Source organism: Alosa sapidissima, chromosome 5, assembly GCF_018492685.1.
Source record: "Alosa sapidissima isolate fAloSap1 chromosome 5, fAloSap1.pri, whole genome shotgun sequence".
In the NCBI taxonomy this organism is placed as follows: Eukaryota; Metazoa; Chordata; class Actinopteri; order Clupeiformes; family Clupeidae; genus Alosa; species Alosa sapidissima.
The window spans coordinates 27,065,056-27,091,454 of record NC_055961.1 but is presented as its reverse complement, the minus strand read 5'-3'; the positions used below and the strand labels follow the sequence as shown (position 1 = coordinate 27,091,454).

General features: G+C 44.6%; 2 protein-coding genes across 4 annotated transcripts; both read left to right on the top strand.

Annotated features, from left to right (window-relative positions):
• The first annotated feature begins 282 nt into the window (after positions 1 to 282).
• Positions 283 to 12,384, top strand: prdm15 (PR domain containing 15). Of its 3 annotated transcripts, none has more exons than XM_042093425.1 (25): positions 283 to 351; positions 1,144 to 1,183; positions 1,293 to 1,386; positions 1,646 to 1,799; positions 1,945 to 2,097; positions 2,303 to 2,402; positions 2,986 to 3,054; positions 3,379 to 3,618; positions 3,816 to 3,957; positions 4,265 to 4,386; positions 4,538 to 4,632; positions 4,814 to 4,901; positions 5,050 to 5,217; positions 5,529 to 5,623; positions 5,970 to 6,101; positions 6,379 to 6,522; positions 6,709 to 6,872; positions 7,333 to 7,412; positions 7,719 to 7,838; positions 8,376 to 8,507; positions 8,642 to 8,725; positions 9,084 to 9,259; positions 9,740 to 9,820; positions 10,101 to 10,307; positions 10,535 to 12,384. In XM_042093425.1, the coding sequence occupies exons 2-25, from the start codon at positions 1,153 to 1,155 to the stop codon at positions 11,153 to 11,155; spliced, it is 3,492 nt and encodes a 1,163-aa protein (XP_041949359.1). In that variant the 5' UTR covers positions 283 to 351; positions 1,144 to 1,152; the 3' UTR covers positions 11,156 to 12,384. The 3 variants fall into 3 exon arrangements, with proteins under 3 accessions (XP_041949359.1, XP_041949357.1, XP_041949358.1); XM_042093423.1 differs by having other exon boundaries at positions 5,050 to 5,229; XM_042093424.1 differs by lacking the exon at positions 283 to 351 and adding an exon at positions 1,010 to 1,065 and having other exon boundaries at positions 5,050 to 5,229.
• Positions 12,385 to 14,602: 2,218 nt separating this feature from the next.
• On the top strand, positions 14,603 to 25,191 carry ripk4 (receptor-interacting serine-threonine kinase 4). Its single transcript, XM_042091637.1, has 8 exons — positions 14,603 to 14,968; positions 17,983 to 18,274; positions 19,412 to 19,560; positions 19,727 to 19,776; positions 20,741 to 20,899; positions 21,321 to 21,433; positions 22,028 to 22,268; positions 22,891 to 25,191. The coding sequence occupies exons 1-8, from the start codon at positions 14,787 to 14,789 to the stop codon at positions 24,237 to 24,239; spliced, it is 2,535 nt and encodes an 844-aa protein (XP_041947571.1). The 5' UTR covers positions 14,603 to 14,786; the 3' UTR covers positions 24,240 to 25,191.
• Positions 25,192 to 26,399: the final 1,208 nt, after the last annotated feature.

The following is a 26,399-nucleotide window of genomic DNA, read 5'->3' as shown; positions in this document are numbered from 1 at the left end:
CTTCCAAGAATAAATAAAGGTTGAATGAATGAATGAATGAAAAAATAACCATAATTCTATCATTCACTGCAATTTTCTTTCATTGCCATTTTGATACTCTGCATTCTACAGTATTTTCATTTAAGCCTTTAACTATGCAGCAGCAATTTGTATGACAAATGTATCACTGCATAATCCAGTCGCTGGTGTGTGGAGAGAGCCTAACAGGCCTAACCTCAAACTGAAACAAACTTCAGAACTACGCTACCCACAATCCTGTCTTTACCGCTTATTTCCGGTCCTGCGCGGTTTCTGGAGCGGATTGGAACCCGGAGTCAGGATTCACTGAATGTGTAGTCGTTTGAAAAACAGGTAACCTTTGTATTTCTAACTTGTGCAACTTTTGCATGTAATACTCACGTGGGAACATTATAGGTATGTTGGTAATTTGCACAATGGTGGCAGAAAGTACGAGAAAGATCATTTTGACGCCGTTTTGACATTCAAATGTACTGGCTCCAGATGAGGTCTCCGTCTCCGTTCCATCCGCCATGCCGATTGTTCTTTGTTACATTTGCATTGCTGAAAGAGACCGAGCGGGCTGAGATCGGAGTTAAAACCCGGCTACAGTTTGGAATCTACAGAAACCCGGATCCCGTTTTTACCGGATTGTATTTACTGTACACTCCCTATGCGGGTTGTTGCTTGTTGCTTTAGGGTGCCGTTGCCGTGTCCTTCATACAGCATTGGCTTCAGTTTTTCTTCCCCTCTCCCTCTTTAATTAAAATAATAAGTTAGCGTATTTACCCATAGTGGCTTCCAAAAGAACTAATTTATAAAAGTTGAAAACATAGATTTCACTGTTGCAAATGAGTAGGCCTACTGACACAATTCTATATTATCTGCGCATGTGAAATGTTTCTCCTGGGAGTCATTTAACTATTTGACAGTGGTTATATGATATTTAGGTGGCTTGTATTGTCCCTTCTCTCATGTTTTAAACCACTAGCCTACTGAGAAAAATATATTATGCTGGAATATGATCGAAGGAAAACAGCAGATTGCACCTTGTTTCATTCATTGTAAGTGTTAAACATTAGCCTACTGGTTAATATTGTGTGTTTAAATATAGGCTTTTTCACTAACTTTTGTCACTTCTTGTAGTTTGTCAAAATGGCAGAGCAAGCAACAGATGAATTTATATGTAAGTGCATGTTAATACTTTCAACATTTATTTGTATCAGTTTAGATGATATATGTTATTTGTCTGTGCATGGATCTCATGCTTCTCATGCTCTCTGCGTTGTGTTAAGGGTGTGAGGACTGTGGGCAGTACCATGACGCGGAGTGTCCTGAGATTGGGCCTGTGGTCACTGTGAACGACTCGCTGGTCCTGAGTCGAGCCCGGTTAGTGAACCAGCACTGTTTGCTAAGCATTATGGGTGACTTTTTTTTTTTTTTTTTAAAAACATTATTCTGTTGTTATTTTCAGTTTAAAAGAGGGAGGGGCATACTGATGGGTTTAAGCACATTTGTTTTTGATCAGTTGAAAACCCCATGGGCATCTGATATACTGAGAATTGAAAGGGTGTAACATTGTCCCACACTGAGAGCAAGTCACTATTGAGACCTGTATCTGTTTCTTTTTTTTTAAACCTTTTTCTAGGTCGTCCCTTCCTGACAGCCTGGAGATCAAGTCAGTCCATGATGGAAAGGAGGGTGTGTTTGTTCTCCGTAAGCTGGTGAAGCGTACGCGGTTCGGACCCTTTGAGGCGAAAAGAGTACAGCACTTGGACAAACAAAGCGTATTCCCACTGAGGGTGAGTGGCTGCAATTGTCATGCGGATGCTACTGTATCTTCCAGCGTAGACTGGGAACCATGAATTTGAGTTTTCTGTAACCAAATGTATGGATATGTAAGTATGCTTTTGTTTTGTTTTGTGTTGACCCCCCTCCCCCAAAAAGATTTTTAAGAAGGACGGGACTACAATCTGGTTTGACACATCAAATGAGGATGACTGTAACTGGATGATGATGGTGCGACCTGCGGGAGACCACACCCACCAGAATCTGACTGCCTACCAACAGGACGATGAGGTCTATTTCAACACATCCCAGGTATGCCATTTAGAGGCTATTGCATCTGAACCCTTCATGACATTCGGTCAAAGTGTCAGGATTGTAAATCAGAAAAATGCTGGTAGATAGAGTGTGATTTAGTGTCATTAAGAGTGTGGACAGTATTAAAAATCCTAACTAAGTGTTGTTTTGTTGATATTGTTTAACAATACTATTATTGATGACTTTTACGTCTGTTTTAAAGGATGTCCTTCCAGGAGTAGAGTTGAGGGTGTGGTATGGGGCTTTCTATGCGAGGAAGATGGACAAACCTGTTCTAAAACCTCCTGTTGCTCCTGTGGCAGGTGAAGACCACTTGTTCACTTGTTGAGTGTTTCTCTTGTAAATGTGACAAATGCGAAAACTCAGCCCACTCCCTCTGAAATATGTTGTGAAGATCTTTTTTGATATATTTTATGTTATAGCAGACATGAATCTATTCAGTTCTGGGGAATTGACTTCAGTAAAAGTTAAATGTGCTTAATTAAATAATTATTTCTCAATCTATTCAAACCAGTATCTATTTAAAGTAAAGCTTGTCTCTGTTTGTTGATTTTTTTTGGGCTTCCTTTGAAAGCGGCAATGCATACAGTACAAATCCTTGATATGAAATACACTAGCAATAATAGTTTCACCCAGTTGTATATTTCATTATTTGTTTAATTTGTCAGTATTTGTTTTGAAGTGAATGGCTTACTCTCTTTTCAAAGCGTTTTTTATACTGTGACCACCTACAATCCTTGTCTTATAATGTTTTATAATGACAATGTTGGTTTAAATGCACACATGGTTCTATAAATGTCAGAATTGCCCCATCTGTCCCGTATTGTGACGCTTTTGCTCTACTCCATGCATCCTCTTAATTGATGCCATTCTCTCTAACTGTAGAGACCCAGGTGAGCTCCACCAAGCCATTGAGTGAACCAGAGCCACCCCTAGGTGCAGAAAATGACACAGGTTGGTCATCTTTATTAGACGCTATTCAACAAAATGGGACCTGCCTGTTTTAATGCATGTCGGCCTCTGCTCCTCTCTCAGTATTTGCTAGTGACTGTTTGTAAGCAGTTTGTTTGTAAGCAGTATGACTCACACTTGTCACTGTGATTGCCTCATCTATGATAGAGATTGGTAATGTCTGCATTGGCCTTCTTAGTATCTGTCGACCAATTTCTGTCACACTGTCAACTTTTTGTCATGTGCACACCTGTTAGGATGAGATTACCGTAAGAAAAGTAGACAGCTCTGACCCTGACCAGTCAGCCATCGTTGTCCTCCTTTCAGACCAACTGCTCAGCCACCTACCTGACGTGAAAACGGTGGATCCTGCCCTCGAAGAACCACCTGCCCAGCCAGAGTCGCCCATTGAAAGCCTGGAGAGCACAATGGACAGTAGAACCAACAGCACCACCACCTCTGCCACCGCCACCCCGACTGCCGCAGAACCCAGGAAGAGGCCTGGACGGGGACGCAGGGCGAAGAACAGCAAAGCAAGCGCCATTCCTCAACCCGAGTCCATCAAAGGTCAGAGAGGCTGTTTAGGACTTAAGGCTGTGTTAAAGTGAAGTATTTATTGATGTTTAGTTTGTTGAAATAAGATCAGAGCAGAGACAGATCACTCTGCCATTATAAAGTGAATGTCTTTGTGTTTTATTCGTGGTGTGAAAGAGAAAATACTTCCTTCTATATTAACTCCTTTTCTCATCTTTTACAACCACCAGACTCCATAGCACCGTCTGATCAAGCTCTCAGCACAGAGGCTCCAGAGCTGGTATTGGCCCAATTAGACAACCCGCACCTGGTTATTGGCTCAGATGGCAGAGCCATCAAGCTTAAGCAGATGACCCGCTCATCCACTGGGAAGTAAGGGCACCAACAAACTCACCAGTCCAATAACGTAGTTGATTATGCTGAACATATACATAGCTCTGTATATGCTACTAATAGATAAATAGTTGATTTGATTAATAGTTATTTGACTGTTTTGTGTTGCCTTTTAAATGTACAGTGAAGCATTATCTGCATGTGATATTAGGCATCCCTGAATTATCATATGTTCCCTCTGTGTTTTTTAATTGTTCAATTATTTTAATTATCAATTATCTCTCTCTCTCTCTCTCTCTCTCTCTCTCTCTCTCTCTCTCTCTCTCTCTCTCTCTCTCTCTCTGAGGTCCGGTCTGAGGAAGCATGCAGGGAGGCAGGCCGGCGATCATAAGCGGGTCTACCAGTGTTCGCTCTGCAACAAGGTGTTCCAGAACAGCAGTAACCTGAACCGACACATCCGCTCCCACGGTGGGTGTCCACTCTCCACATCACCAGACAACCACAACAGATGTTGAGGTCACAAAAAAGGGCTTCTGAAATGTCTAATTTCAAGTATGGTTTGGCTCACCAAACATAACCCTGTTATTGTCTTGTCTTCTTTAAAAAAAATATGTACCAGGTGACAAACTGTTCAAATGTGATGAGTGTGAGAAGCTGTTTAGTCGCAAGGAGAGTCTGAAGCAGCATATCTCCTACAAGCACAGCAAGAATGAGGTACGCCTCAGTCACACCCATTGGTTTCACATTTCCTCTCTGTTCAGCATTGATTTGGTCTTCAACATAAAAAGCAGGATCATAACGTTTAAGATGAATCTTAGTACCGAATGACTTGGCCTTAATATGTATGTGTGTGCTCATGTGTATGTTAGTGAATGTGTTTGTTTGTTCTCCCCAGCCGGATGTGGAATACAGGTACAGATGTGTGACCTGTGAGAAGTACTTCCGGGTTGAAAATGCACTAAAATTCCACAACTGTAGAACAGGTGAGACTTGCATGGCTGACTTTATCCATCACTGCTCGTCGCTAAGAAATTGATTTAACGCTCGTCATATGAAAATCAGAAATGGTTGCACTGATGGTGCCCTTTTTTGTTGTGTTTTTTTTTTTTTTTTTTTTTTTTTTGAGTGTAGATGACAAGACATTCCAGTGCGAGATCTGCTCGCGGTTCTTTTCCACCAACAGCAACCTGTCCAAACACAAAAAGAAGCACGGCGAGAAGCTGTACGCCTGCGAGATCTGCAACAAGATGTTCTATCGCAAGGACGTCATGCAGGACCACCAGAGGCGCCACGTGATGGGTGAGAGCCAAAGTCAGTCCCAGCATGCCGCATTCCTCACCTTACTCTGTGCTTAAACACGCTTGTCTTCTTCCATTAAACAAGACTCAATACAGTGGGCTCTAATTTGAATGACTAAGTCTTAAGTCAAAGGCATGGATCAAACATTACTCTAATTATCAGGCAGTATGTACAAATTTAAATATACTTTACATATACTGTGTAAAAATAAGCATGTGGCAGGTTAGACTTAAGACTTACCCATCATTAAAATGAGGGCCCCTTGTCTTGGAAGTGAAGTGAAGTGAACTGACATGTTGACGTTTCCCCAGGCCCAAAGAGCTTGAGGCGGGAGGAGATGGAGGCCAGTGGGGAGGAGGGGACCAAGTACAGGAAGGAGCCCTCGGCTTGTCCCATCTGTGGCAAGGTGAGGGGAGATGGGAGGAGATGGTCCACTGCAGATTAGAGTCATGCCTAGCCTAGTCTCAGCTATTTTAAATGTTTGCATAATGGCTCCGTATCTGATGCCGTCATGGTGTTTGAATTTATGGTGGGTGTGTGTGTCGCTGTGTTTTTTCCGTGTGTCTGTCCGTGGTTGTGTGTGTGTGTGAGTGTGTCTGTGTTTTTTCTGTGTGTCTCTCTGTGGCTTTGTGTGTGTGTGTGTGTATGTGTATATGTTTTTTCCATGTGTGTATGTGTGTCTATCTGTCTGCATCTGTGGGTGTGTCTTTATAAAAAGGCCTTATGTGTGTGTGTCTGTGTTTCCTGCTCAGGTGTTCTCCTGCAGGAGCAACATGAACAAACATTTGCTGACTCATGGAGATAAGAAGTACACCTGTGAAATCTGCGGACGCAAGTTCTTCCGCGTAGACGTCCTCAGAGACCACATCCACGTACACTTCAAGGTCGCATACCTCACCCAACACCCCCGAATAAAAGCATTACATCGAAACACACTCATTTGTTTCAGTCGAGACAACTTTGACCTATTCTTGTAGCCCAGCTGATAGAGTAAGTGGCTATCAACACCAAGGTCTTGGGTTTGATACTAACTACAATGGGTATCAGTACAGTGAAACAGCTTCCATTGATTTTGGTTGTAATTACAAGCTTATCTACTGCTAATGTATCTATGATGTGGCTCCTCTGACCATTAGCTGTTGATACTTCCCCCTCGTCCAGGACATTGCGCTGATGGATGAACAAGAGAGGGAGGAGTTCATCAAGAAGATTGGCATCTCCATGGAGGAGAGTGATGAGAACTCTGATGAGGAGGATGGCAAGGACGACCCCGAGCATCACAAATACACCTGCAAGAAATGCCAAGTACGGCTTGGGAAGCACACACAGAGCTCACTACACTACAAGAGCAGTCACGGCTAATGGATATGATACTTGTGAATCTGAACTAGCTGTTAAGTGTCCTGTCCTTTCACTCAATCACTCATCATCACTCTATCTCTCTTTTTGTTCCTTCCTCCCCATTCTGTGCTGTCCCCATGCTGTGTTCAGGTAACCTTTGCTAAGGGCCGTGACTACCTGAAGCACATAATGGACCTGCATAAGGAGCGGGGTTATGGCTGTGTGATCTGCAACCGCCGCTTCGCCCTGAAGGCCACCTATAACGCCCATCTGGTCATCCACCGTGAGCAGCTACCTGACCCCGCTGTCCAGCGGTAAGCCCCCCCCCCCCCCCCCCCCCAGCCTGCAGCTCCCGCAGCTCACTTTACAGACCTTCAGCTCCAGATGAGACATAAAATAACAAGTGCACCTTTGGCTTTCTAAACAATGTCTGTGCAATGCCTTTGTAATGGAAAACAGAATGTAGTGGATGAAACTTTATACAGCATCTGAAAACAGTTTGTATGCAGCCTAAAGCTCAAGGTGTACAAGACTAACACAAACAATAGACAAAGCTTTGCGGTTCAGTGAAGGATAAGAATGCAGCCTCTGTGTTGTCTTTCAAGCAGCCTTCAGCTGTTTGAAAGGTGCATTCATGTGCTGAGATAAGGAGTGTGTGTGTATGTGGGGGGGGGGGGGGGGGGGTGATCCTGTTTGGCTTCTCATTTACTTACATAGCAAGTAAGAGGAGTTGTAATTCAGCTCCCCACCTTTGTTTTTCCTGTCACCCAAAAGCTACATCCACCCGTGTGAAATGTGTGGACGCATCTTCAACAGCATCGGCAACCTGGAGAGACACAAAATTATCCACACTGGTAAGACTGCCGCAGCTTATCTGATGTGCTAACACTTTAGCGTTCTGACACAGAGAGCATTTGATTCTGGGCCACAGTTGGCACTTATCCAGCTACAGAATATTCCAGAATCATGTGTTCACATAATTAAAACTTCAAAATCAGTGGATCAAAAATCCATTCCAGAGTAATTCAAATAATTGAAACACAGGAAGAGTCAGTGTATGCATTTAATGTTATTTTTATCTTTGTCTGGCAGTGGACCTGACATAAAAAGGGACTCTATTCCATAATTTCTTTGCGTAATGTTTTTCCTCCCGTGTGCAGGGGTGAAGAGCCATAGCTGTGAGCAGTGTGGTAAATCCTTCGCCAGGAAGGACATGCTGAAGGAGCACCTCAGAGTTCACGACAACATCCGAGATTTCCTGTGTGCAGAGTGTGGCAAAGGTGGGCACTTGCCTTTTCAATAAGAGCAGATGGGTCGGGAATGGAGTTACTGGGATGAGAGCGTGTGGTACAGCAGTGATGGTGTTGAAATGGTTTGTTTCCGCAACTTGACGTTACCAATCCTAGTCGCTTTGTATAAAAACTATGCTAAATCCCACTCACTTTACTTTATTTTACTTTAATTTATATTTAAGTTGTGTTGGTACCAGAGGTCAGTAGGACCATAATTGAGCTGTGGGTGAACCTCACTACCCGACACCTTTAGAGACACACTAGCAACTGATGCTAGCACCCGATGCTAGCACCCATGTTTTAGCCTCTGTGTTGGAACGCCAGTCTCCCAAGGGTTCTGGTTTGTGGTTGGTGGCTTGCTTGATTCCAGTGCAACACTGTTCTTCTCACAGGCTAGGTTAGGTTACACCTTGGGGTTAAACAAAGGACTCTCTTGATTTCCAAGAGCACTCCTGAGTGTTGTTCTTGCACTCTGCATGTTGACCTTGGCTGACATGTCGTCTGTGATCTATTTTTCTCTGGCAGGCATGAAGACCAAACACGCCCTCAGGCACCACATGAAACTACACAAGGGCATCAAGGAGTACGAGTGCAAAGAGTGCAATCGCAAGTTCGCTCAGAAAGTCAATATGCTCAAACACTACAAGAGACACACAGGTAAAAATAAAAATAAAATCATCTTTCTCTTTCCATCTCTACAGAATGATCTTTTACTTTGTCTCATTTAGAGATGGACATTTTCATCTCGTCAATCTGTCTAATGGGGTTTTGTGTATGTTGTGTTTGTGCAGGCATAAAGGACTTCATGTGTGAGCTGTGTGGAAAGACCTTCAGTGAGAGGAACACCATGGAGACCCATAAGCTCATCCATACAGGTATGTTCAACACACACACTCACTCACTCACTCATAGACTGCCATTATGTCATATATTTCATGTATTTTTTGTCTCCTCCTTCCTCCTCTCTCGCTCTCTCTCTCTCTCTCTCTCTCTCTCTCTCTCTCTCTCTCTCTCTCTCTCGCTCTCTCTGTGTCATCTGGCTTTACTCACATTAAAAATACTCATACAAAGTTTTGTAATGTCAAAGATTGTATCAGCAGTAGACATCTCTCTGTCTCTGTCTCTGTCAGTGGTTCTCAAACGGGGTTTGAAATGCTGTAAAGGGTCTATAATCTCAAAGTTGCTCTGTCCCCCTCTCCCTCTGTCCGCCTCTCTGTCCCTCTGTGCGTGCAGTAGGGAAGACGTGGTCGTGTGCGGTGTGCGATAAGAAGTATGTGACGGAGTACATGCTGCAGAAGCACATGCAGCTGACCCACGAGAAGGTGGAGGCCCAGAGCTGCCACCTCTGCGGCACCAAGGTCTCCACCCGTGCCTCCATGAACCGCCACATGCGCCGCAAGCACCCTGAGGTGAGCCCACACACACACACACACACACACACACACACACACACACACACACACACACACACACATATACCACACACACACACATACCACACACACACACACACACACACACACACACACATACACATATACACACACACACACACATACACACACACACACACACACACACACACACACAGTCACGGCAACAAGGATGTATGCATTCCATACCGTACAGACTGATTATTTGGGTGGCATTACTGCTGTTAGTGTAGCGATTAGTGTATTAATCAGGTGGACAGTCTACTATTATCTCAAGCCCCAACATCTGTCTCCAGTCTATCAGCTTGACAGTAAATGGCATAGTATAGACAAAAAAAACAACAAATAGATTGGAGTAACACACTTCATTTATCATCTATTCATCTTATTTTTCTCTGTGTGCTTGTTTTATTATCCTCACTCATCACTCTTCTCCCAACTTATATGTTACTTCAGGTTATAACGGTGAGAATAGACGACTTTGACCATCTCCATGGAACCTCAACCATTGATGCATCCACTATCAGCATTGTGCAGGTCTGTGCAACACCACCACCCCCCCCCCCCCCCAATAATACTATATATTATCGGCGGAGGGGCCAGAATTATTGTCGGGTCATGGGGCCCAAATGATCTAGCAGTGCCCCTGCATAGGGATGTAGAGATATATGAACAAAAGCCTAAAGTCATTAGTCTACGTGTACTTGCACTTTCTTTCTGTTACTTCTGTATCTCTGTGTTCAGTCATTGTTGCTATAGTTATAGATACTCCTTAGTTCCTCATATTCAGTCAGTTTTGCCGGTTCTGCATCCTCAGCCTACCTTGACCCTGGAGAAGGCGTCTCTGGCCGGAGAGAAGGGTCAGCGGGCCGCCCGGCAGCCCAAGAAGAAGCAGAAGCTGCAGCCGGAGGAACCCGAGCTGACATCCGAGTCCGACGAGTACGCCGACTTCCCCACCAAAGGAGCCAGCTTCGTGGGGACAGTGGGCGACGAAACGAGCTCCGCTGTGCAAAGCATACAACAGGTCTGTCCAGCTGTTCTAGCAGAAAGCCCAGCTCTGAGTCCGACTCTACCTCTGGGCCTTGTACTTACAGTACAACATCCCCATTTTACACTTGGAAAACCTACATTAGGCATTTTGATTCAATTCAGTTCATGTTTAGTTATATAACATGTAATTGGTATTAGACTGACATTTTAGCACATGGTCACCCAGTCTTGCTGTCATGACGACCGTGTGATTGTGTACAGGTGGTGGTCCTGGCTGAGCAGGGCGCGTCGGCGGCGTCCTCCCCGTCCAACTCGGTGGGTCTCCCCAGCATCACAGTGGCATCCATCAGTGGCGGGGCACCAGCCCAGTTCACCAGTCTGCAGCCGGTCACCGTGGGGCCGCTGACACCCAGCGAGCGGCCACTCACGCTGGACAACTCCATCCTCACAGTCACCTTCGACACGGTCAGCGGCTCAGCCATGCTGCACAACCGGCCCCCAGAGCTGACAGCCGAGACGGCCGGAGCCGGCGTCGGAGGGGCCCCAACATCCGTGGGGACTGTGGGAGGGACGGCAGGCGCCCAGTCGGTCGCCCACTTCATCAACCTCACCACGTTCGTGAACCCCATCTCCCACCAGCTGGAGCAACCGGCTCTCACGTGGCGGCCCGTCTCGGCCGCCGAAGGGCCCCACATCGCCACCGCCGGGGCCCTGGACGCTGGCCAGACGGACTCCCAGGGGGCTCCTGTCTCAGCCCAGGGGGCAGCCGGCGGCGTGCAGCAGCAGGTGGTGGTGGAGCAGGCGCAGCAAATCCAGGTCCAGGCTTCTGGGCCTTCCCAGCAGCAGCAGGCCACAGCCGCCCAGCAGATGTTCAGCTACTGAGAGGAGCTCCAGCCACAGTTTCTACCTGCTCAGACACTGACCATGCCTCTGTTGAGGTATGCCACTGGGAGATCGATGTACTGTATCTATATACGCCATATACACTCAACCTTGTGCCTGTATCACTATACACTCCCCACGCCACTCCTATGCACTTCCAGACAGTTGTGAGAATATTTAAAAATCAATTCAATCATCTTCATTTTTTGTTGTTGTCGTTTTACAATATTACATCATGAGATCTAATTTTTAACTCGATTTGCATTTCTGAAGCATTGTAAAGATTCATGAAGCCATGGAAATAATCAAGGACTTGCCCATCATGAGAACAGTCAAAATTATTGTTCTAGTGCTGGATACATTATTGTGCCATCATGGGTCAAAAGCAGCATGTTCACACTGTTGTGTACATTTGCTTTGTCTTGTTTTGTTTTGTTTTTCTCTTCCTCAGCTATACGTTTTAAGGCACAATTTTCTGTCTGTGCCATGTGGGCCCATCCCTGCTATGAAATAGAAAAGCACTACCTCTGCTGGGTTTACACCAGGTCAGACCATTATGAACTGCAGGACCATGAACGGTGGCTTGGGTCCCATTCTGAAAATTGGTTACTAATGCTGGAAGATCTAACAAATCTCTTATGGTCTTTGATACCTTTTTCAACAATGCTGTCATCTATGCTGTCTACATAAAAGACACTTTGTTATGCCTTTGAAAGCAATACTCACAATTGCATAACATTGGAGAGAGGGAGTGTTACAGCAAAGATGATTACTAGCTAAACTGATTAGTTTTAACATGAACCAAAGAAGGGGTTCTGTCTAAAAATGCCTTAATGACCATGTGATCAAAAGCAAAAGTGCACTATCCAATATTGTTTCTCTTGTCAAATCTGTTGCCATTGATTCTTTATCTTTGATTATGTTCATCTGAAAATTAAAAAAGAAATGCTACAAAAGGCCTGAAAAAAGTCTTTAAATCGGTAGATGTAGATATGCTTGTTGATAATGTTTGAGCTTTTTATTTTTATGAAACAAAATGTATTTTATACCAGGGTCCATGTTTCAAATAATTGAAAGGTAAACAAGGTACTCAATTGACATGTGCTTTGACATCATTTTCTTTGTGTATATGTGTAAACAAGTCCTGTTCATATGATTATGTATGCAACATAACAAGTGTAGCATGTAAGACAATGTAGATCATTAAGAACTCAGAACAAATGCTATGAATAAACTACTTTGTCTCATATGAATCTCATCTGTTGTGTAATGGAAGGTGGTTTCCTTTCAACCATAACCATCCATTATTACTTATAGATGTACATTTCTTAGCTTTTAAATCTACTTTTCCTAACCCTGTCAGTGTCTCAGACCAGACCACACTGATATGAAGTTGAGAGACTGCCTGTGTTGTCTGGAAGTTAGGTCTGATAGTGTGGGTTAGTTAGTTGCATGTACTTAGGAGTACCAGAGGGGGGCGCTACAGCAGCATAACCATAACCATTTTATATGTTTATATATAACCATTTTATATAAGTGAGACTAGTATACATTTAATATATGCTATTACACAGTATGTAGAAAACAAAACAATGTATTGTTATTAGATAATATAATGTTAACAAGTAAAAAGTTCCAGCATATCAACAGAATTAAAAAAAAATCTACTGTAGTGCTATATGCTCAAATCTCTTCTGATAGGAGCATAGCACTATTTGTTCATTTAATTTAATTTATTTATTTATAAGGACAACACACATTGATTAACATTTCTGCAAATGTGCCAGTGTTACCCAGTCAGCCAGCTAAATTTCAACTGCAGTCCGTTGGCAAGATGTTGTCATAACCATCAATTGACTTGGCCAGTTGTTCTTCGATGCCAAGTTAGTAATAAAATGTATTTTACAAAAAAACACAGGACAAGCCATCAGCCATGTAGATAAAAATTAAAGCACATACACAAGGAAGAGCAAAAACAACAGGACGTTCAACCCACACAAATACAGCAAAGCATCAACAGACACTCCTAGCAACAGGCAGAGCATGGTAAGATTAGTATCAGGTATGTCAGTATTAGCAGTAATCTAATACCAATATAAAGTTAAGTGTTTACATGTCTGACTGCTCAAAAGCCAGTCTTTAAGATAGTGATTGAAATTGTGGTGGGATAAGAATTTCTTATCTCAGTTGGTAGAGTGTTTCATAAGTGTGAAGCTTTTCCAGAGAAGCATAGGTGACTAAAAGCGCTGGACCTAAGAGGGACTACACAGTCCACCTATTCAACTATTTCATGTTATCCATGGCTTGTTGGATACATTCATGATGTCCATGTGATGATGTTTATTGAAACCGTCAGTGTGCCAGGGTATAACATACAAATGTCAACCAAAATCAACCTCTTAAACAAATACAATTTAGATTTTGCAATAAATATGTTGACATCAATGGAACTAAACTGGGTGTTTTGGCACTACAGAAATCATCAAATTATAATGTCTTGATGTCAGTATGAATGATTGAATGCAGCTGGTACAAAAGTCCCCAGTGTAAGTATTAGGTATTTCACAGTAACTTAATATGTTATGCCTTACACTGAATTTGACTCTGGGTTAGATTAGCCAGTGCTGACCACAAAACACTTCTCACCATATTCGAGCATGCTTGGGTATTAATCTATGTATCCACATACATTTTAAGTCCTGAACATTTAAACTATGTACTACCAGTATCTATTAATGCATGAACACACACACACACACATCATATAGATATAGATATAGATATAGATAGATAACATATAAGATAGTCTAATTGACACCTAGTTCATTAGTAGTCACACCTCTGTCCTGGCAGACAATCAGATTTGAGAGACATTGCTTAGTGACCATGGGCGTGAGTCAGTCAGACATGCTGAGTCAGTCTAATTTCCTAACTCTAAAACAAAGAGAGACGCAGTCAGTCAGTCAGAGCAGAGGGCAATGGCTCAGGAGGCGGAAGGTCAGCTTGCCATGAACCACCTGAGCCATGTCTGAGCCCCCCCTGAGGCTGGTGTAGGTATGCTCCAGTGACTGGAATCTCGGGCCTATCACATGGCCGTCTTCTGAAGGGAAGAATCCCCCCCGCAGCCTTCCACGGGCTTGTGAAGCGTGGAAAGATTCTCAGAGGGAGGGAAAATTAGGAGGCTTTTTGCCCGATGCTCAGCATTCCTCTGGTGTCAAATGTCTCAGATACTGTAACAATATAAACAGACACTGTTTAAGAAACTCACAAAAGATGTCATGCTCAAGGGCTCGAGGTCAGAGTGAACATCCACACATTTGTAAAGAAGGGGTGGAAGGTGAGACAATAATATCTCCATTTTGTTTTATACCTGTGTGACAGCGTGTTGACTTAGTGTTACACACAGGATGTGATGTCACGGGCCAAACCCCTCCCTTCCCTCACCTGCAGTGGGCAGGGCCAGACAGGAATTTCTGTGAAGCAGACTGAAGGTAGGGGGGAAAAACAAGGAAGAGCTCACAGTTAGTTCAGGTGAGAGAAAAACGGTGGAAAGTCTGGTGAGTGTGAAAGAACCACTGAAGGGTTTTTTTACCTGCCACTCAAAACAAACTTTTAAAGAAGAATCAAGAAGATGGATGTGTTAGAGAACTCCCCAGGGAACATGGGGCTACTGAAAATGTTTGACTCTGCCGAGTTTGGGAGTTGGGAAAAGATTGGCTCCGGCGGATTTGGCCAAGTGTACAAAGTACGACACCAGCAGTGGAAGACCTGGTTGGCTATCAAATGCCCCCCTAGCTTATATGTGGATGACAAGTAAGTTACACGTTTTCACATTCTCTTCCTCTCTGTGTGCCAGTCACAGAAGTACACAAAACACTTGATTTTGTGACTGACTAAAGATTCTGGGTCACCAGTTAAGCTACATGTGAATGCTCTGACTAAAGTGCCGTTTGTTTTTGCTGTTTGGAATGTAGTACCTGGGTCATGGCAACCTGCTCTCAGAATGCCTTAGGAGCTTTGAAGCTTTGTAACTTTTTGTAAAGGCAGGAGAGTGTGTTGTCTACTTTTCAATATAAGCAGTTATTTCCTCCATGGTTTCTAAAACAACTTCCTGGTAAAATTTTGTAAAGCCGGTGTTATATATGAATTTAGTGGAAATATTGTCTCCAACATTTGATTGAAAATATATTCATACATGTACACAACCCAAAGAATAACATCTTTAACCCCTTGTCACATAAACACAATTCATGTCTGGAATAACCTATGTATGAGCCCAACATTGTGACCAGATCCCTTTTCACCTGTCTGAGATCTTAAAGGCCCAAAGATGGGAGGAGGGTACCACACTGGTTTTCATTTGTGAGAAGTATTTTACATTTGAAAAGTAAAGTGTGAAGTACTTCAAAGGGACTTGAATTGAGACTCGAATAGAATTATCTATTGACTTACAAAGACACAGCTTATTCTCATACGCAACACAAGAGAGCTTTAGTTCCTAAAGTTATCTCCCTTGTCTACTCTACCATTTCCATTGCGTATGAAATATAATTTTGCGATTGATATATGGCCTAGACCAATGTGCTATTGAATATAGAGATTTTAATGGCCATTAATAATAACTGTTTAAAATGTGTTTTTAATATCTGAGTGCAGTTCTTCAGACTGAATTTGATAGATTTTATATCAGATAGAACATAACAATACAAAAAACAAGTGTTAGTTGGATATCATCCAAGTGGTATTAGCAGCCTTCAATGACTTTTTGAAACCTGCTGTGGCTACATCGGAATGTTTACCTGCCTATTGTTAGTTGAAAAAAAAGCACCTGTTGCCATCCACATAGCATCTGTTTTTCTCAAGCTGGTAAATATTTACGACATGGCAGAACTTTTAAATTATATCAGTAATTCACTTTGACATAGAACACATCCAGATGTTATGTGACCATACAGGTCAATGTAATTTTAAGCCAAACCAAAACAATGAAGTGACACCTTTCAATAATGAAAATATTGGTAATTGCAAACCACTGGCTGCTTTACCAATTTCTTTCATAAACAGAGGTAAAGGAATGAAGCATTATACATATGAATCAGTTCCTGGGTCTGCAGACAAAAAGGTGAACCTGTTTGTTTGACAGGAGGTATTATAATGAAGTTGTGGAAAACTCAACATAAATCTCAATGAACAATCTGTTATGTAAATACACACAAAGAAAAAGGTGTGTGTGTGTGTGTGTGTGTGTGTGTGTGTGTGTGTGTGTGTGTGTGTGTGTGTGTTCAGACAGTGCCATATGCTCATGTTAACCTCATGCATGCTCCACACCATCATGAGGAGAAAAGCAATAACAAGATGGGCTGAGGGAATTGGAGATCTACCTGACTGCACACCAGACAGCCTGGTGAAAACCCTGTCAGACTGAGTATGCAGACAGACAGTCAGACGGCCTTTTGCCTGATATCAGCACACAGTTCAGCCTTTGTGCCTGCTTACTTCTCCCCAGTCCATGTTTACTGAGACAATGCGCAAGGCAGCGCAACAGGTCTGACTGGTCGGCGGCATTAGAAAAGAGGGGGAAAAAGAGGCATTGTTTGCATCCTCAGGCCTTAATGAAGAGCTGGTGGGGAGGGAGGGGGGGTTTGGTGGAGGATTAGCAAAGGTGCAAACACTCAGGACTCAATTTACTCTTCCTCCTCTTAATTTTCCTCTTAGCCTCCATTTTCTTGTGTGGTCTTTGGAGCTTTAAAGAATTGTTCACCTGTAGGATTATGCCCTCAGGCTATCCTTTGTTCCTCCACAACCCTGTGTCCTGTGAGAGAAAGTTGACGTTGTACGATTGCTCTTGAATATGAAAATGTTTGCTAGGCTGCAACTTGTCTGGGACAGTATTTCATTACTCACATTTGTTATGTCTAGGAATATCTGTAAGTGCTTTGTGTAAGGGACAATGTTTTGTCAGTGATTGCCTCCAAGATAAAAACAAATGACACCCTTGCCAAACAAACAATCCTCTAACATTCATGGGAAAAAGTCTGGTGGGTTGAGCAGTGGCTCCATCCCGTTCGCTGTGTGACGGACATGCTGTCGAGTGGCTCTTTACACATCCTGTTGCTGATAATACCTGTGATTGCACAAAGGTTGAGCAAGAGCCTGGAGGAAATGAGATACCTGTCAATGGACAGAGTGGAGCCTCTACACCTCCAGAGCCCATATACGCACTAGAATGCAGAGGGGAGAGAGAGCTTTGTTAGTGTAAACACAGACTTATTTTCTAGATCATAATGTGCTGCAGCATTATATTTCTATGGGACAGTTTAGAATGTGGACATTTTTGGACAGATTTGTCATTTTTCGTCTACTTCTCCAGTGGTGATACTGTACCTTTTTGATAATTGTTAAGTCTAAAACCTAACCCTCTGTGTTCATTATTTATTAATAATGAGATGTGTGATGATGAGTCTAATGAATTTTAATTAGCCATCATATAAACAGGAAACGGGATACAAAAATCTGCTTGTGTAATATTAAGCTTCTTTAAGGAACACACACTAAGTGTAACTCTGAGGTAACACTGAAAAAAACCCTGTAAAGTGTATCCTAAATTTTCATGAGGTACTGCACCAAGACACAATGTGTCACCTTCCTAAGAAACATCTCATTCTTGATCAGGACTGTTGTCTCATTCAAACAAACGTCAGTATCCCTGATGTCATAGGCCTTCCACTAAGCAAGAAACGCATGCACTCATTGAAGTCTTGCTTAGACATGGTAACACCTGAGTCACAGTGATTGTTCGTAACAGCTGCCGCCACTCTGCCCCTCAGGGAACGCGCAGAGCTCCTGGAGGAGGCCAAGAAGATGGAGGCGGCCAAGTTCCGCTACATCCTGCCGGTGTATGGCATCTGCAGTGACCCGCAGGGCCTGGTGATGGAGTACATGGAGATGGGCTCACTGGAGTCGCTGCTGGTGTCCGAGCCGCTGCCCTGGGGCCTGCGCTTCCGCATCATCCACGAGACGGCTGTGGGCATGAACTTCCTGCACTGCATGAGCCCACCCCTGCTGCACCTGGACCTTAAGCCCGCCAACATCCTGCTGGACGCGCATTACCACGTCAAGGTGAGTAGTCTCGGGCTGCATGTGTTCATCATGGATATTAGTTGTGTACACACACACACACACACACACACACACACACAGCTGCACCAGAAGAGAATTTCTATGGAAATGTCCATTGATTTTGTTTTGTCTAGAACTAGACTAGGTTTAATTCATGTATGGTATATTGGCTACATGAATTTCTTTTAAAATTTTCCTCTCCAATCCTTAAATGTTAAATACTGGGGACAGGACAAAACATTACTGGTAAATGTACTCCATAAGCTTTGTGTTGCACAACAAAAGGTCCTGTGAAATATTACACTGTACTGAGAGTGTCCCCAGGTAAACTATTGGCACTCTGTACTGTCCTCCTCCTGAGCACATGCCTAGAGTCAGAACCAGGAGGGCAGTTGAGAAACGTGTCCCATCAGTGCTCAGCACGAGGACTGTGGAGGAGGGGATGGTTACGCTGCTGACATTTTCCTTTTAAATGCTCCTTTGCATTTACAATCTTTCTGGCTTGCCGGAGGGCAAACAAAAATACTTTCCCACCGTTTCTCCCGGCTCCCATCCCAATGGATGAGTAACGCTAGAGTGGGTGGGAACGCTCCTGCCATTGGGAAGAGTCCATGTAAACATGTTGGCGGGGCCAGTCTGAACAAGCTGCAGTGGGCTGGGTTTAACACAGAACAGGCACACGCACACACGCGCAGGCAAGCACACCTACCCACACACACACACACACACACACACACACACACACACATACACACATCCAGTACACACACAGACACACACACACACACACATCCAGTACACACACACACACACACACACACATATCCACACGCCTCCAGTACACACACACACACACACACACACACACATTCTCTCCCTCTCTCTATCTCTTTCTCACACTAACACACTCACACTCCTACACACCTGTAATTGGTACAATGCACCCGCGAGATACATTCCACCGTTTCCATGAACATGAACTTCACCTGTAGAATCTAATCATAGCCTTTTTATCTCTCACCTTCACTCTCTCTCTCTCTCTCTCTCTCTCTCTCTCTCTCTCTCTCTCTCTCTCTCTCTCTCTCTCTCTCTCTCTCTCTCTCTCTCTCTCTCTCTGCCTCCCTTTCCCATCGCCAGATCTCAGACTTTGGTCTTGCCAGGTGGAATGGCTTCTCCCAGGCCGATGACATAAGCCGGGATGGTTTCTGTGGCACTATCGCTTACCTGCCCCCAGAGAGGATCATAGAGAAGGATAGGATCTCGGACACCAAGCACGATGTGTACAGGTGAGCTCTTGTCCACACCATCATTCACGTGTGCCAGACCTCTGCACAGTGCCATTACACCAATTAGAAAGTAAAAAAGCTCAACCTACTTTCAAACTTAGCTACTATCATGTGTTGTCAATGCAATTATTGCCAGCAATCTTACATTTTGTTTTTCTTTTTGTAGCTTTGCCATTGTAATCTGGGGTATTCTGACACAGAAGAAGCCATATCAAGGTAATACACATCATGCAACTGAAGCAATTTTTCAGATTGCTTTTTCAAAGCAGCTTCGATTAGATTAGCCAGTTGATCAGCTACCAAAGTTTGCCATTTTATGCCACCACCTGCATTAACTTACTGCAGAGACGACCTCCGTGCTGTAACTGAAACAAAGCACAGTTCCCTATGTGTTTTGCATGGTTCGCTTTGTCTGTTGCTAGATCAGGTGACCGGGGTGTAGGTTGGCAACGGGCATCGTGCCCTGGGCATATCAGATGCCCCCGTGGCAGCTTATTTGATGGTGCGAAGTGAAAAGTGGGCACAGACAAGGACAATTGGAAATGACCAGTCAGCTCCGCACCGCTAAACAAAAGAGTAGACAGTCTTGCTGTGTCCCCAGCCATGCATTCCTAGTAAATCATTGACCAGTCAGAGACTTCAGCATTTTCTGAATGCCTCCAGTCTGTGACTTTGAGTTATGAGTTATTAAGTTATGAGGTTGGTCCAGGGAAGGACACAAGCAGGTAAAACTTTTCCACGGCTGATCTGAAAATGCATTCCACAGGCAGCTATCACCATAATCAGGCTGTTAATCAGATCATAATGAAGTCCAATCTGACAAGAACATTCTTTTGTCTGAGTAACTTCCGCTCTGTTTTTGCTTACACAATAGATGGAAATCACTTTATCGCGGATGCCTAAAACAAACAAACAGTCAGATCTCACAATCCTGACAGGGAAACTCAGATTCATACATTAAGCAATGCGTTGTAAGACACAGCATAATATTTCATGAAATCACACTTTTAACTTTCCTCCCCCTCTATTTGTGTTAAGCTAAGCACTTGGTGATAGCTTTCCAGTCCATGTCAGTTTGAGCCATGGAAGAGAAGTTATACAACCGAATGGCTAGATGGCTAGATCTAGAAGTTTCTAATGGCTTCTCGTGGCTTATACGTATTTCTCCAATGACTTGCAGGGGAGAACAACATCCTCCACATCATGATGAAGGTGGTGAAGGGGGCTCGTCCCGACCTGAGCGCCGTGCCCCGCAGTCGGCCCCCAGCCTGCGCTGGCTTCCTGGCCCTAATGCAGCGGTGCTGGGCAGACTCGCCTAGTGCCAGACCCAGCTTCCAGGGTAGGTCTGACCTCTCTCTTTAAGCTCAATCAAAATAGACACACACAGATAGTCACGGTACACATCCTTGCTAGTTTACTTGACCTCTCTCCCTCTGCTTACATAAAAGAGCCCCATAAGTACACTTGGCACACTTGCCAGTTAACACTGAAATGCATGTGGCCCTTATCTGGCAGAGTCAGTCCCCAGAGTCAGTGTGAATACAAACTTGATCTCTCTGTTGAGCAATGATGATGTTGGCTGCATGGTTAGATTACGTAGTTCAACATCAGTAACTTCAAAAGGAATTGGTTGGCAAACCAACCTGACTAAGAGATCCATGAAGAGGGTCGGGATGGGAAGGTTTGCTTAGCTTAGCTTTACCCCGCACAGCTGAGCTTTTCTGATTGTTTTGATGTTGTTTGTTTATCGTGGCATTTAGAGATCACATCAGAGGCAGAGGAGCTCTACTCCAGGCCACAGGACGAAAACAAAGGCACCACCTTAGAGCTCCACACCAGCCCCTGTACAACACTCCAGCGACCTCCTGAGCAGGTACCAACACAATGCCTCTATTTATATACTGACTAACCTTTTCTTTCATTCTTTTTTTCTTTCTTCCTTTCTTTCTTTCTTTTTCTTTCTTTTCTTTATTTATTTCTTCCTTCCTTCCTTTCTTTCTTTCTTTCTTCTATTTGTTTGTTTAGGACACTTTGTATTTCTCACTCCTCACCTCACACTCGGTTCTTGTCACTCATTATCTGCGCTGATCTAAGATGTGATTCAGTGATTTGGCAATACAATGGCGTATGCTGTTGTCTCCCGGCACGTATACAAGCTTCAGTCCTTGCATCATTCAGGCCAAAAAAATGTAGCCTTGCAACATTGTTTAACTAGTTTGGGCAAACATTTCCAAAATTAAATTGCTTATGCTTGACATACATGACCAGAGAGTGACTTGAACAATCATTAATATATATTAATAATGTGTGACACATTTTTTGACATCATTCATTACACTTCTCAGGTTAATATCACCCAATCAAATTAAACTTTAACGAAAGTAATGTTGTGGTTCTCTGTGTGTAAACATAAGTCTGTATTAAGTTTGCCGATGATGTCAACTTGTGTTTCCTGCTCTCGTTCCAGGCCAAAGATCAGAAGGCGCCGGTGAGGCCAAAGTCTGCCATGCTGCCAGAGAAGGACTGCAGTTTGTCAGAGTTGCTGAGTCAGCTTGACTCAGGGATTTCACGCAGCTTCGGCAAAGAGGACTGCCTCCAGAGCAAAGACAACACCAGCAAGAGGCTGTCAGGCATCTCCTCTGTGGACTCGGCCTTTTCCTCCCAGGGTTCCATCACCCTCTCCTTTGAGAAAGAAAGCACTGCAAATGGTGAGAGAATAATAATAATCATACCATTTAGGTTTAGGCTCAAATGAGATTGCCTTTGGGTCACATTCAACTGAATCCATTTTGAATGAATGAACTGTTTTTATAGTCCTGTTAAGCACTGTGTATATGCAAGCATTTGAGCCCTTACTACAGGTCCTACTACATCTGAGACATAAGAGAGGCATAATTGTTGCACTACTAAGTACATTTCTATGGGCCTTGAACTGTGTGTATGTGTATTGTGACTCTATGTCACATATCTGACTTTCTCCAACTTTTGCACATCTCCATAGAACTTTTTATTTATTATTTTTGATTTCTCCTGTATCTATCTACCCATGTCCTTGATTGCCTAGCCTTTCTGCCAGGGAGTTTTTCCTTGCCCCTGTTGCTCTTAGGTGCTCCTTGTTAGTGCCCCACCCAATCCCAATCCTCCCCCACCTTTCTTATGCAGCCTTTGCCACTTAATCTTCTAAACCCCTCTTCTACTGCACTTTTTACCCCCCCCCCCCATAAATGCACAAATAGGCTGACACCAGACATAATTTCACTGCATTTCTTACATCCAGTAACTATATGCATGTGACAAAAACTTCCTTGTATCCTTGTATGTGCTGTGCAGACTCTTGTGAGGTGCAGAGGCGTAAGCTGTGCGATGCCATCCGTACGGAGGACATCGCCAAGCTGATGAAGATCCTGCAGCCGCAGGACGTTGACCTGATTCTGGAGGGCGGCGGCAGCCTCCTGCACTACGCTGTGGGCCTGGCCAATGAGGAGGCCGTCAAGTTCCTGCTGCTCAGCAACGTCAACCCCAACCTGACCGACACGCGTGCCGCCACACCCCTTCACCTTGCCGCCGAGAAGCGTCTGAAGGGCATCGCCGAGGTGCTGCTCAGCCGAAAGACCACCAACGTCAACGCCAAGGACGAGGACCAGTACACGGCGCTGCACTTCACCGCGCAGAACGGCGACGAGGTGCTGACCCGGCTGCTGCTGGACCGCGGGGCGTCCATCAACGAGGCGGACGCGCAGGGCCGCACGCCAACGCAAATCGCCTGCCACCACGGCCAGGAGCAGGTGGTGCGCGTGCTGCTGAGTCGCGGGGCCGACGTGCACGTCCGGGGGAAGGACGACTGGACGGCACTGCATCTGGCCGCCTGGCAGGGCCACCTAGGCATCGTGAAGCTCCTGGTGAAGCAGGCGGGCGCTGACATGGACGGGCAGACCACGGACGGTCAGACGCCGCTGCATCTGGCATCCAAGAGGGGCCAGTACCGGGTTGCGCGCATCCTGGTGGAGCTGGGTGCCAGTGTTCACCTGCGGGCAGACGGCGGGCACACGCCGCTGCATGTGGCCGCCGAGACCGGCCACACGAGCACCTCGCGGCTACTGGTCAAGCACGGTGCGGACATCCAGGCGCGAACCACCCAGGGCTGTACGGCCCTGCACCTGGCCGCACAGAGGGGTCACCTGCCCACCACGCGCATGCTGCTGGAGGCCGAGGCCGACCCGCGGAGTGTTACGAGGGCCCTGCGTGCGGCCTGCCACCTGGCGGCAGAGGAGGGCCACTGTCAGGTGCTGCGCGAGCTTCTGGCCGCCTGGCCGGACGCTGCGCACGTGCAGGATGAGCACGGGCTCACGCCGCTGCACCTGGCCGTGCGTGGTGGACACACTAGCGTCATCTGCCTGCTGCTCAGCCACGGGGTGGAGCTGCCCACGCCCATACCCACACCCACGCCCTCCCCGTCACCGTCGCCCTCGGCCATCGCCCCGGCCTGCCCTCCCACGATCCCAGAACCCGAGGACGAGGACATGTCGCAGCTGGAGGACACGAGTGCGGCAGCTGAGGCGGCCCTGCCGCTCCAGAGGAGGGTGCTCGTCTTGAAACTGACGGAGAAGGGGCTGGGGGAGTCCCCCTCCCCACAGGCGGAGACTGGAGCAGGGGCATTGTGTTCCTCTGCTCAGTGCTGAGTGGTGGCTGGAGGGGGCCGCCAGACACCACAGACTATACAGCTGCCTCCCTGGTAGACACATATACACTGAAACACACAGACATAAACACACACACATGGATTAATACATAAAGTCAGTCACACACACTCCATTCTAAATGTACGCAAACACAGACTACAGGAGATAGAGGACTCTTACTTTGAAAAAGAGGCAGCAGTTGTGTGGTGGATGGATGCACATGTACATAGTGTATTTTTTTTTTATGCCGGTCAATATAGTCTTGAAAAGATGGCCCAGAGAAATACCTAAGGCTTTGTCAGTCGTTTGCAAGTCATTCATTTTACCACAATAGAGCCCAGTTCTTTGTTTATATCACATTGTACATTGAAACAAACCGAATACCTTTGCCTTTTCTCATCGGTACATTAGTTATTGGCCTTGTTGGGTTGTTTTGCCTTTTTCACTTTTGATGACCTGCTAGTTATAGTTACCTGCTGTAGCCTATAATTTGGAAAGTACCTCACTTTCAACATCAGTTTCAGTATCTCACTGCCTGTACCAGTATGCCACACCCCAGTAGTTGTAAAAAATTGACAACTCTAAAAGTAGTTTTTATAGGTTAATTCTGTTACCAGCAGTACTTATAAATATATAGAGATTTGTAGAATAGGCAATATTATAGGAGGCTCATGAATGTAAGTGTGTGTGTATGTGTAAGAGAGAGAAAAAAGAGTGAGTGTGTTTATTTGTTTGTGTGCATGTAATTGCATGTACTCTGTCTTGTATATGGCCAACATGATTCCTTTTTTAAACATGCTGTATTATTTTTATATTCATGCCATGCCATGTCATTGTTATTAAGCTACACTTCATTTTGTATTATGTATCTGTCCATGTATCTATAGTGTTTGCACAGTTTCACTTTTTTATTCAAAGTAAAATACAGTAAATGTATTTAAAGTTAAAAGACCTTGAATGTGTCTTTTGTCATATATTTATCGGAGAAAAGTGATGGATGAACAGAGGAAAAAGAGGGATAGAAAGATCAATAGCATTTCAGACTTTGCATCACTGAACATGAAGAATATTCCAGAGATAATTTCCTTATTGTAGGTCAGTGTGGACGTTCATGTCTTTATATTTACAGGTGTCTTTATTAGCATTATGGATGAGCCTCTATGCTGTAGGCTAATCTACCCTTTCTGAGAAACAACTTTCCAAAATCATCTCTGGCAGAATGTGAGGCCGTAGAAGTGTTCTGTTTGCAGTAAATCGCCACAGTAACATACAAAGTAGAATGCTCGTGAAACATTCTGATGAAAATACCTAAATCTCACCTATAATTTTACTAGAAACAAGCACATTTTCTGTTCAAGTACAACTTAAGGTCACATGATAATAAAAAGGGCATGTTAGGTCCTGGTAGCCCTCACATCTTGGGGCAGGAGCAGCAGACTTGACCTCTCTGTGCACTCATGTAGACCAGACTGTACCAGGAACTCTGCAAACTGGCACTGCCCACACATGCACACATGGGAGATATGCCACCTACTCTGTGAACAGTGCACCTTACTGGGTACCACCTGACCTTCACCACAAGCACCAAGACCCATTTCATGGTTGCCACGCTGTTCATGGCAATGTTATGGGTGACTGGGTGACCCTACTTCTCTCTGGACCAGTCACAGCCTTTTCAAGGTTCCCGATGGATGTATCTCCAGAGATGATACTGGAAATACTTTCACAGATAAGCAACAACAGCAATGTACAGCTAGTGAAAGCTGGTGGCATTGCTTTCCACCAGTGTGCCAGGGCTGGTTTGCCAATTCACAAAGTTGTCCCAGTGGTCTACTGTGACCCAACTGCTAAATCAGACATCTACCGGACTCAGGCGCTGGCCAGGCCTATGAATAAAGCTATGTATTTAATTGTCATTTTTTGCCAGCATAATACTGCTTAAGATCCTGTAAAAAGTGCAGGCTCTTTCCACAACCTCTCAAAGATATGATTGGAAGTTATAGGCTTCAGCTGGTGAATTGCATTTTACATCTTCTAAATAGGTGGTCCAGATTGTCGTAATTGAACAAAGTCTCATTGAGAGTCAGATTTTTTGCACTGCCTGCACTCATCTGAGCTGAGCAGGAAAACAAGAGCTGAGCTTTGAGGAGACTGCTTCGA

Coding starts and splice junctions, on each gene's coding strand:
- prdm15 (XM_042093423.1), top strand. CDS start 1,153: ATGGCAGAGCAAGCAACAGATGAATTTATAT. Junction 6,873..7,332: donor CCTGACCCCGCTGTCCAGCG/GTAAGCCCCCCC, acceptor GTCACCCAAAAG/CTACATCCACCCGTGTGAAA. Junction 8,726..9,083: donor CCATAAGCTCATCCATACAG/GTATGTTCAACA, acceptor CTGTGCGTGCAG/TAGGGAAGACGTGGTCGTGT.
- ripk4 (XM_042091637.1), top strand. CDS start 14,787: ATGGATGTGTTAGAGAACTCCCCAGGGAACATGGGGCTACTGAAAATG. Junction 19,777..20,740: donor ACAGAAGAAGCCATATCAAG/GTAATACACATC, acceptor AATGACTTGCAG/GGGAGAACAACATCCTCCAC. Junction 22,269..22,890: donor GAAAGAAAGCACTGCAAATG/GTGAGAGAATAA, acceptor TGTGCTGTGCAG/ACTCTTGTGAGGTGCAGAGG.